A 12,072-nucleotide genomic window follows, 5' to 3' on the forward strand; every position below is an offset into this window, starting at 1 on the left:
GAACCATTTGTGGCTATGGGTTCATTTGACAGTATTAGCTTAGAGCATTAGCGTAAATATCATGGATACTGAAATAGTGACGGGTGCCTTTATTTGCCTGCAGAAGTTCACAGGTGTTTATTTCTAACTCCCCCTGTTTGATGAGTCATTGGTCGTATTGTAGTATGAAGCCTTGTTTTGATCCGCTTCCGTTTGCCCTGTTAAAGTTGCTGCATTACACTATTAATACAAACTCACAATACTTCCTGTAAGCATTTCAAATTAAAAGCCCCCTAGCCTTTTAATGGACATAAACCCTTCATTTCTTAACTGGGCTTTATTGTGAAACAGTTGCAGGCACATCATATACAGTAACAAACAAATGGGATTAAAGGAGGACAAAGCAAAATGGAGCAAAATGAATGAATAAAATGCCACCAATGTGTCAGTTTGAACCCGGTTGTATGGTAACGTCATTTCCAGTGTAGCTGCTGCCATCTATTGACATGTGTATGTTACTACAAACCAAGAACCAGGAGTTTATCCATTCCTGGTTTTTTCTGGTCTGTATTTGGGGGTTGGCCTTTATTTGTTCATATCAACCACACCGACCACCATTATTGGAGACCCAGCTTTTCATTGATGACCTGTTGTAATTTGAGGAAATGCGCTATACTGGTATCAACCAAATTGTCTCTGATTGCCCATTGGTTACCAAATCAACAACAGCAAATCACTGTTTTTGTCTCAGGTATCTATCTTGGGCTTTGGACACCAACCAAGAGGAGAGGGACAAAGGCAAGACGGTGGAGGTGGGCCGAGCGTACTTTGAGACAGACAAAAAGCACTTTACCATTTTAGATGCTCCAGGCCACAAAAGCTTTGTCCCCAACATGATTGGAGGTGCATCACAAGCAGACTTGGCTGTTCTGGTAAGTCATGTACATAACCAGTGTTGTCAAACTGTGTGGAATATCAGTTTAAGACTTAACTAGCAGCCCCTTTTCTGCCCAGTAGCCTTAGAAGCTAAAAAAGTTCCTGAATTAAAATCAACCTAAAGACCCTTAAAGCCAAGCCTGTTTGAACAGTTTATTAGAAGACCAATGAATAAGCCAGGCTGATGTTAGCTTGGTGCAGATAACATCAAGAAGTTGCATAACAGATGTGTTTTATGTTTAAAAAAATAAATAAATAAAAATTGGCCGATATATCATTATCAGATTTCATCGTATCGTTTAAGATACAGTTCAACTGCTGTTTAAACGTCAACATGAAAGTAACTTTCATATTCTGATACAGCATCATGCCACACTTAATTTAACATGAATACTTGACTTCCACAGGAACACTCACCCAACTTTAAACACATTTTACTGTAACAACCACTTGTTGCTCATTGTTGGCTTGTGTTTAACCAGTCAGCCATGTTCAGTACTGCAGTCTCGTCCTTGATACTTCTCAGGCTGTTTTGTTGTCTGTCGCTCTTGATTATGAAACTAAATGACCTGCGAGGAATCACCTCTTTAAACATTGTAGACTAAACCACTGACTGAATGAATGTGCTGCTCCTCAGGTGATCTCTGCCAGGAAAGGCGAGTTTGAAACTGGTTTTGAGAAGGGCGGACAGACGCGGGAGCATGCCATGTTGGCCAAAACAGCTGGTGTCAAGCACCTGATAGTTCTGGTGAATAAAATGGACGATCCCACAGTCAACTGGAGCCTTGAGAGGTGAGTAGATGGATAACAGTGATCAAACAGTTGGAGTGTAAAGCCCTGATCACCCTTCAGAAGTGTGTGTACTCACAGTCCACAAAATTAATACTTTATCTCTAAACTAAACACCAGCTCATGGGTCACCATAAAATAATGTTGACTAGAAAATTCCTGGAGAAATTTTGAAAGTGCAATCTGTACAAAGGACATTACTTTCAGTTTCATTTGTGTCGTACAGACTCATACTGACACTGACCTCAGTGGCCTCAGGGTGGGCCTAGACCTCTGAAAGTCCATGACCATCTCATTGGTCTTGGAGGTGTTCAGAAGGAGGCAGTTCTTGTCGCTCCGATCACAGAAGGCCATTGTCAGATTCCTGTACTCCTCTTCCTGCCCATTCCTGATACACGCCACAATAGCTGTGTCATTCGACAAAAAATATACTAATATATACAAATATATTGCAAAAACCACGGACTTGATTCTTGTCAGCACAGCATTTGAAACATTTTGAAGGTGAAGGAGACTCCCATCGCTTTGAGGCTCACTGTCCAATGATGTGATGTGTGAAGAAGTTCTAGAGCTTCTCCCACTCTAGCTGTGATGTCATCCACTAGCTCTTAACATTGCGTGCAAAAAGAAATAAAACAAAGACATGTCACTATGGTCCAAATGGACTCTGTGTTCCTCCACAACAAGGAGTTGCATTCAAAGCACAGCTGTCTTGGTGCTGTGGTTTTTGATGGTAACCTGGTTACTGTTAGCATTTTCTTGACCATCATGTATATTAGAAGCATGTCCATGTTGGAGTAAAATGAATGTGCACTTTATGTAGAAACCTTAGAAAATCTCAACAGTATCTGAATATAACACAGTGTTGGTTGTAACTTTAAGCCCACTTTTTAACTAGTTAACAATAATGGCAGTTGTTCAGTTCATGCCAATGGGCCACTTCCTGTCTCTACTTCAAAATAAATGCTTTCCCAAAAGCCAGAGCAAATTACCCAACATCCCACATGCATGGTGTTTCTTCAATACCAGCTGGTTAACACCTTCATCCGCTGACTCTGTTACTTGTTTTGCTGTGTGGAGGTCTGTGTCAGTACAGTGCTGCAGTGACTTGAGCTCCTGTTGTCTGAACCCTCAGGTATGAGGAGTGCAAGGAGAAACTGGTGCCATTTTTGAAGAAGGTGGGCTTCAACCCGAAGAAAGACATTCACTTCATGCCATGCTCCGGGCTGACAGGAGCCAACCTGAAGGAGCCCACTGACATGTGCTCCTGGTACACGTAAGTCCTTCACTTCCTGTCAGCAGCTCTCTGTGGTCAGCGTGGGAACTGTAGAGACACAAATGATTTCTCCTGTTTATCCATCCAGCTAACTGCTCTCTGTGGTTGATGTCATTGCAGAGGTTTACCGTTCATTCCACACTTGGACAGTTTGCCAAATTTCAACAGATCAAGTGATGGTCCTGTCAGATTGCCCATTGTAGACAAATACAAGGTAAGAGTCTGTTTTTAACCCTCTGTAGGTTCAGTATAGTTTAAATGTAAGTTTTCATTAAAGGGTCAAGCTGCAGACATGGATTCTGAACAGTATTACACCTGGTTATCTGTCCTACAGATGTGTGACAGATATATGGGAACAAGTGTATCTTCTAAAATGAGCACATTTGCTGTTCTTTGTGTTAAAGATTGACTCTGAGCTCTGGCTGATTATTGTTTCAGATTGTTTATGTTGTGGCACTGGTGCACTGTGTTCAGAGTGAAGGGAGTGTTTAATGCAAATGTTATTACCCAACTTTTTCACATCATATCTGAATTTGGACAAAATCTTTAAATCACTGACTTTACATTCACACAGTTAAACAGCTCAGTTTATGTGTCATGTTGACTGTCAGACTCGGACATGAAGCAAAATCATTTTATTTGTTGTGGAAACAGCAGGAAACGACAAACTTCCTGTCTTAGACTGATACTCTCACCCACTCTGACACACTCTGTCTCATCATCAGGACATGGGCACGGTGATTCTGGGCAAACTAGAGTCGGGCTCCATCAGTAAAGCACAGCAGCTGGTCATGATGCCAAACAGGGTAAGATATTCCACAGGCCTTTCTTCCAGACTAACTTTTCCTCTTTCTCAGTTGGTCGCATCAGCACCTTGATGCATCGATCCCTGCAGGGTTTGTTTCTCGTTGTTGTTGTGCTTCTTCGGTTTCAAGCTTAAACTGTGTTGACCCAGTAACAAGTTTGGAGGTGCCACGCAGTCTACAATACACACAGCATAGTATTCCATTCATACCAAAACCATAGCTAACTACATTAGCCTCCTGTGCTCTCCCTGCAACCTAATTTCAACCACAGTGACTAACGCAGTACCTGTGCTGGAGTCTCACACACTCTCAATTATGTTCACATATGCAATCATCACAATCCGGAGCCCTGACACGAGAGTGAACATTTAAAACTACATTTTTAGGGCGTCATTTAGGATATTTTACAGTTTAACAAACTTTATTGTCATGTATCAGTGCACTGAAATGGTAAACTTCACTGGGAATTAAATAAAAAAAAAAACAAAGAAACACATAAGAACAAATATGTATATATATTAAACTTGAATGAAAACAAAGGATCAAATGTACATAAACTGCTGCCTATATAACTTGACCCGACCATTTCCACTGCATTATTGTTTCTGAATAAAAGTATTCATATTGGCGCAGGTCGGACAATATATGCGTTGATACTGAGGCCAAAACCGTCCGACCGATAAATCGGTCAGGCTCTACTGACAACCACAGTAAACTAGCTCCCTGTCATTTAGTAATAAGACACGTAGTTTGTTTTTAAACTCAACAGGCGAATGAAAATTCAACATGTGGAGTCTCTGTTGTCTGCCCTTGTATGGATGATGCTCACACACTGGACTTAACTCCAATTCATAATTAAATTGAATCAATTCATCTACTGCTTTCTGATCTGATTCTTCTATTTACACCATCAAGCACTTTTCTTCTACACACGTCAAACATTTCCTCTTTCTCTCTCCTCGTCTCACCCCGTGCTTCTCTCCCAATGCAGCATGTGGTGGAGGTGTTGAGTCTCCTGTCAGACGACGTGGAGACAGATGACGCTGGGCCAGGAGAAAACCTCAAGCTGCGGCTGAAGGGCATTGAGGAGGAGGAGATCCTGCCAGGCTTTATCCTGTGTAATGCTGAGAACCTCTGCCACTCAGGGCGCACCTTCGACGCCCAAGTGAGTCCACGCAGCAGCTCTGCCTCTCCCTGAACTACACTTGCCTCTTTATGATCCAGCAGTTATTAAAGAGTCTTTTGTCAGAAAATGAATAGTGGGTGACACTGTGACGCAGTGGTTAGCATTGTTGCCTCACAGTTACAGTTTGTGTGTGGGTGTCCTCCAGCGCCCCCCATGACCATCTAAAGAATAAGTGATACAGTGACACAGTGGTACAGTACCTTTCCAGCTTCTCAAGCCTTCCTCTTCTCAACAGCTAATAGTACAACTGTTGAAATGAAGCGCTTTAAAACCTCAAGTTTTTGTGAATAAAAGTTGCGTGTTATCAAGGTTGCTAGCCGACAGTAGCTGCACTTAGCGACGCAGCAGTAAGGGCAGGCACAGCTGGTTACACAAATCCTCCATAGACCAGACCGTCTCCACCAAAGGATGCGGCCACTGAATTGAGACATGGTCTGTGTGTGAGACAAAATAAGAAGGATATTCTGTCACTTGTAACTTTCTCTCTGGATGAGGGTGGGTCGGACGCTACTGAGAGTCATGTCCTGGTTGTTGGGACGAGGGAGCTCAACTGGTGTTTTGGTTCATCCTACCTGTTGTAGCTTCCTCAGTGGCCAACACCACAGTCAGTAAAGTGGCTGGTGTAGTGTCTTCTCATCGTAACTGTGAGTGTCCTCTCCTCAGATCGTCATCATCGAACACAAATCCATCATCTGTCCAGGTTACAACGCGGTCCTCCACATCCACACCTGCATTGAAGAAGTGCAGATTACGGTAAGACCTGAAGCTTGGTCCACACAGTCTCACACACGTTTCACATTAGTCACTGAAGTGACTCACAAGTGACTGTTTGAAAAGCATTTGAACAGATGTAACATGATGCCCTTCATTATTTGTAAGAGTTTTGGTTAAAAGATGTTGCTTCTGCTCCTCCTCTATTAACACAAACATAATACATAAAGGGAATGATGTCATTTCTGTCACTATGAGTGGCTGTAGTGATAGTTAATCCAACACATATGTATGTGCTGACATTGTGTTACTCTCTGCTCCTCGGCAGGCCTTAATCTGTCTGGTAGACAAGAAGTCGGGAGAGAAGAGTAAGACACGCCCACGATTCGTCAAACAGGACCAGGTCTGCATCGCCCGTCTGCGTACAGCAGGAACCATCTGCCTCGAGACCTTTAAAGACTTTCCTCAGATGGGACGGTTTACCTTACGGGACGAAGGTGAGTGGCCTCGCTCTACTGCTGACTGTAATCATCAGCACCATCTTCATACTCCTGCTGTCACTATTGGAAAATATACCAGTCAATACCTAAAGCTACGTTCTGTGTTACATTTTAAACTCTTCAAAATAAACCTTCATCAAACTAATAACAGAAAAGTATCAACAAGATTTTAAGGTCATTTCAAAGGAAATGTCGGGCTGGTTTCACAAAAAACCTCAAGTTAAGATTTTCCTTCAAGTTACAGTTCCCTTGAAATAAAAACAGTTGCACAGAGTTTTATCCTTCAGGTTTCCGAAAAATGTTCACTAAGGTATTTAAGGTGTTTTGCTTATCTTAGTCTTATAATTAAGGAATCCGTTAAAGTCAGTAAAATTGTTGCACAAAAGACCTTGGTGACCAAAGTTCACTATGGTGAAGTTCCCATGAAAACAACAGCATGATGAGACAGTGGCTTCTTTAATGTTACCTGCTTCCCAAAAGTGATCATAGTTAGGCCTATCACAAGTGCTAATGGCAGTCTCAATCGAAAAAATACAATTTACCGATGTAAAATCTCCTTTCATTGCTGTAAATTACTTAACTTTTTTTCCTTAACTAAGGAAACATTTTAAGCGATTCTGTGCAACACCTTTTAAGTAACTCCCTCAGCTAAGGAAAAATTAAACCCTAAGTGTCATACTGAAGTAGAAAACCGGAGGTGTTTTGTGCAACTGTAGATTTCTATAGTGGAGTGTAAATACACTATTAATACATAGACAGTAACATACTTCATACATCTACACTAAAGGAGCATAAAAGTAGAAAAAATAAAATAACAGGAGATTCAAAGTACAAATGAAGCCGTGGCACCAGTTCCAATGTTCAGATTACAATCAATGAATAAACAGTCCCGAGTCTGTATCTATAGTAGATGTTAGATATTCCAGGTTCATCAGTTTTTATTTGATCAAATATGGATTGTTCAAATCCCAAATCTATCTCTGCATTTGAGCCTTTTCCCATTCAACGTATCATCTGAGCTAAATGTTCACAGTGTTCAGTGGTTAGATGTTGTGAGTGGAGTGGTCAGGCTTATTACAAAGTTTATAAAACGTGTAGATGACAGCTGCTGTATGAGTCACAACAGTCTCATGAACTGTGGGATGAGCAGGAGTCAGTGTGAACCCACTGCAGTTCACAGGGTGCTCACTGACTCGACCACAGGGACAGACCTGATCAGAGCTCAGTTTGTGTCTCTGGCTGTGAGACGTGAGGCTGTGTAAGTGGAGTGAACTTTATTCCATCTGTCCCTGCAAACAGCAGCCAACATCTGTCTGCAGATGTCAGGCTGATGTCAACACAAACAGATGAATCAACGACGGACCTGTCTGTGCTCAGTGATCATTACAGCGGACGTCTGTACTTAAAGCATCTGATACTGACTGTGCAGAATGATGCTGCTCTTCATTATTCTTGTTCAACTTAAAAAAAAAAACTAACTAAAAATACTGCTGGTTGTTGTTTTGCATTTTTCAGGGAAAATTAATCCTCGGTCAGTTTAATAAGCTATAAATGTGTTTACAGAAACCAGAAGAAAATCCTGCCTGTCTGTACACAGCAGTTCAGTAGGACCTCTGTGTGGAGCGTAGACATTTGTTCTGATCAGGAATGTCACAAGAACCAATACTTCAGCACCAAGTCAATGACAAAATTCTGAAAATGTGCTGCTACTTGTTTTTCTATAGTATTGAGGACACTGTAGGTCAAAGAAAAACACACCATGATGGTGTGAAGAGATTTCACAAGCCTGTTTCCCAAAAAGTTTGGACGCTGTTAAAACGTAAATAGAAACAGAATGTGATTTTCAAAACATTGAAACCCCATATATAATAGAAAGTAGCTCAAAGACGACATATCAAATGCTGAAACTGAGAAATGTCAGTTATTTGAAAATTAGATGTCCATTTTTAATTTGATGCCAGCAACATGTTTCAAAAATGTTGGGACAGGGTCATGTTTACCACTCTGTTGCATCACCTCTTCTTTTAACTTCACTCCGAGTGTTTGGGAACTGACGAAACCAATTGCTGTAATTTTGAAAGTGGAATGTTTTCCCATTCTTGCTTGATGTAGCCTACCATTTCAGCTGCTCAACAGTTCAGGATTTCCTTTGTCGTATTTTACGTTTCATACTGCGCCAAACATTTTCAATGGCTGACAAAAAGTACTGTAGGCAGGCCAGTTTAGCACCTGGACTCTTTTACTCCAGAGCCAAACTGTGGTAATACCTGCAGAATGTGGTTTTGCATTGCCTTGCTGAAATAAGCAAGGTCTTCCCTTGGCAGCATATGTTGCTCCAAAACCTGTATACATTGTCCAGCATTAATGGTACCATCACAAATGTGCAGGTTACCCTTGCCATGTGCACTAATATACCTGCATACCATCACAGATGCTGCTTTTTGAACTGTGTGCTGTTAACAAGCCGGATGGTCCCTCTCCTCTTTTGAAACATGTTGCTGGCATCAAATTCAAATGGGCATCTAAATTTAAAAAATGACATTTCTCAGTTTCAACTTTTGATATGTCGTCTTTGTGCAATTTTCAATTAAAGATGGGGTTTCAATGTTTTGAAAATCACATTCTGTTTCTATTTACGTTTTACACAGCGTCCCAACTTTTTGGGAAACAGGGTTGTAATATTTGATGTGGATCAACAGGGAAGTTGTAGATGAGCAGAAGTCAGTATGTTGTTCACTTTATATCAACATGTTGTCAACATGTTCATGTCCTGAACGTTCCTGTTACTGTGTGTGAACTGTGACAGCTGACATCTGTTGTAGCAAGGCTCCACACACAACGTTCAGAGGCTCGTGATTTGGTACTTAATGACAGTTTCTTGTGATGTTCCTATGACTCATGGTGACTCTTCTCTAGAGAAACAATCAGCTGATCTGACCAAATCAATCCCAGAACCTCTCAGTTCACCTTTGATTCATATCACACCAACAGTTGAAATGGTTGTGAATCAGGAGCCTCAGCAGCAGGTGAAATACAGGAGCCCAGAACTCTTCATATTCTGCTGCTCATCTCATTCTCAGGTTGAAGCTACAAGTTGTGAACATGTCACTGAAACTGTAGTCTCTGTCCTGAGAGCCAACAAGAGCTGATCAGACGTTATTTTAGCCTGTAGTTTCTCAGATATGTCGATGTGGATTTAAGTTCAGTGAAGTGTGACTGGTGTTTTGTCTGTGTGTCTCAGGTAAGACCATCGCCATTGGAAAGGTGCTGAAGCTGGTCGCCGAGCGGGACTGAAGAGGACTGAGCTTTCTGAGAGTCCTAGTGAGAAGGAACGGGCAGAGCTTGGTTATAACCCGCCCACACTGTTGTCAGCGGCGACGGCACCTCCCTGTCACGCCCCCCTTCTGCGTGCCGAAGATCAGCTTCAGTAAAAAAACTCATCTGAAAAAGAAAACCTGTTTTTAAGCAAACGACAAACCAAGATGAAGTCCACACGAGTCAGCTTTCTCATATTGAGAGCTCAGCTATGCCATTTCTGGGTTAGCCCTCCCGCCACCTCTCCCCACCTCCTCCTCTGGTCTACTCATCATTACATGATATTTTTCTTCTAGTTTTTTTTTTTCTTTCATAAATGACAGTGACAAATGGCAGAAGTTATATCTGTAAACAGATGTGGACCAGGATTTGCTTGGAGTATAAAAATGATTTTCAGTAAATTGCAAAAGAAATTGTTTGAGAGAACTTAACCAGTTGAAACCAAATGTTTATCTTGGGTGTACATGTCTCCCTTTGCTTTGACCCAGTTTTTGGTTTCTCGTTGCGTTCTGGCTGTGTGCTTGAGCGTTCAAATGTTATTAAAGCAAACAACTATGACAATAAAATAATAAATTGGGAAAACAGAGTGTTTTCATTTTCAGAGACGTAACAGTGGCTGGCTTTGTGTTTCACTCTTATTTTTTTAAAGTGGGTTTTGACTGTTAATGAGAAACTCCTGACAGACAAATGCAATTTTCAGTTTAAACTTTGTGAAATATTTTTAAAAATTTAAAAATATGATTTTGTTTTTAAATAAAATTCTAAACTCTTTTGACAACCTTAGAACAAGTCCCAGACTGATTCATAAAGTGGCCTGATCCGTATTATGAGCAGATAGTATCTCAGTATAAGTATCAGCTGTCAGTGAAGAAATGCCACAGATGTTTGGGATCATGTAGAACCAGTGTCATTGCAAAGTTTGTCTTCAGGGACTGAACTTCTATAGAGCTGTTCTAATCTTGCTGACCACTCAAAGCATTTACACTACAAGCCACATTCACACATTCATGTTTTCTCTACATGCGCACACTCGATGAGTATCTGGAGGAAGCCAGGAAACGAACCACTGACCTTCTGGTTGGTAGATGACCCGCTCTACCTCCTGAGCCACTGTATCCCACTCTCTCCATATGTTGCTCATAATTCTTAAATTTTTGGTATAGTTGCCAATGTCACTGACTGACCGACTGACTGATGATATTTCCACCACTGGTCAGCCGAGTGCTGAACTGCAGTCTGCTGAGCCACTCTGGTTTCCTGGCTACTCAGGAACTGAAGAGGAAGAGCGCTTCCAATACACTGAGCCTCGCCTCCATTACAGCAAATAAACTACTTTCATTCCATGTATCATTAATTCTAAAGGAAGCAGAGGAATAACTAAACATGATAAACACCAAGCAGAGAGAGAGAGAGAAGTCATCGTTAATGAGGCTTCATACTAACGACTATGACCAACTCTACATATCAAACAGACATAAAGACCTGCCTCTAATAAAAGTCTGTTACGTTTCGGAGTTGAAGTAAATAAAGACTAAACTATTGTAGATCCAGGCGGAGGCTGTTCTCTGAGTGACAGACTAGGTAAGAAAGATAGTCTGTCAGGCAAAGGTCTGGTGGAACATGTCACATTTGACAGCCTGGGGTCCAGTCTGGCCTTTGGCCCTTTGCTCTGTGTGTGTGTGTCTCTCTCTCTCTCTCTCTCTCTCTCTCTCTCTCTCTCTCTCTCTCTCTATGACTGCGATAAAGGCCTGAAAAATAACTTAAAAAAGATATTGTGCCACTTCTAACTTTCTCTCTGATCATGTTACAGTAAATCCAGCTGAAATCACAGCTCAGTCTTTGTCTTTCATTTATGGGTTTGGTGATTTTGTCAGACAATGTCACAGTTATGAAATCAGGATTTGACCAGAGGCGGTCCAGGCAGACACTAGGTTTAGACCTAGTCTTGTTATTAAATATTCAAAAATCCTGCGTTGGTTTTGCTGAACTGAGAACACATGTTCTTACTGAGCAACATTCAAGATAAATGGAGACTTGAATAAGTGACTGTACTGAAACTGGCAGCCAGTGGCCTGAGAGGCTGTTAACACAAGATCAACTTGTTTTAATTCTATTTCTTACTCATTTAAGCTTGATTCATTCCATCATAAAGAGAAACTCCACCAGCAGGTGGTGTTACTGCCAGTCATGAAACTGTAATCAGTATAATTAGACGCCCTTCCTGATTTATATACACTCCTCTGTAGCGTTAACGCCATAATTTAGAATTTACTCTTGTTGAAATGGGGCACCAGTCCTCTGGGAGGACAACAATCAATTACTTCATTGCCAAATTTATCAATCTCATATCTATAAGCCATGACTTCTCGATTCAATGGATCTCCAGTCTCTACGTCAAAAGAATACAACAGGACAACAGCTAGGTGTAAATAAAGGAGTTTATTAACTAAACTACTATCTACAGAGTCACACTGACAATGTTAACATGCTGATGTTTAACAGGTATGTTCCCAGATAGCAAAAATGATTTGGCCTTGGCCTGGATCATAAAATCTGTGTCTAATCGTCACAGCG

The 12,072-nt window shown here is 41.3% G+C and overlaps 1 protein-coding gene across 2 annotated transcripts in view; it reads left to right on the plus strand.

The window, feature by feature from the left end:
* gspt1l (G1 to S phase transition 1, like) overlaps positions 1-10,080 on the plus strand; it is a 20,051-nt gene extending 9,971 nt beyond the window's left edge. For both annotated transcript variants that reach the window (XM_023422855.2, XM_023422856.2), the window contains 9 exons: positions 731-911; positions 1,553-1,707; positions 2,840-2,980; positions 3,101-3,194; positions 3,706-3,786; positions 4,778-4,951; positions 5,636-5,725; positions 6,012-6,180; positions 9,425-10,080. In XM_023422855.2, coding sequence (XP_023278623.1) covers positions 731-911; positions 1,553-1,707; positions 2,840-2,980; positions 3,101-3,194; positions 3,706-3,786; positions 4,778-4,951; positions 5,636-5,725; positions 6,012-6,180; positions 9,425-9,477 — 1,138 coding nt within the window. In that variant the 3' untranslated portion in view covers positions 9,478-10,080. The remainder of the gene's footprint in view (positions 1-730; positions 912-1,552; positions 1,708-2,839; positions 2,981-3,100; positions 3,195-3,705; positions 3,787-4,777; positions 4,952-5,635; positions 5,726-6,011; positions 6,181-9,424) is intronic.
* The last annotated feature ends 1,992 nt before the right edge of the window (positions 10,081-12,072 follow it).

The sequence above is a fragment of the Seriola lalandi genome, unplaced genomic scaffold (assembly GCF_002814215.2).
Source record: "Seriola lalandi dorsalis isolate HSWRI2012SDOR001 ecotype SW California unplaced genomic scaffold, Sedor1 jcf7180002054686, whole genome shotgun sequence".
NCBI lineage: Eukaryota > Metazoa > Chordata > Actinopteri > Carangiformes > Carangidae > Seriola > Seriola lalandi.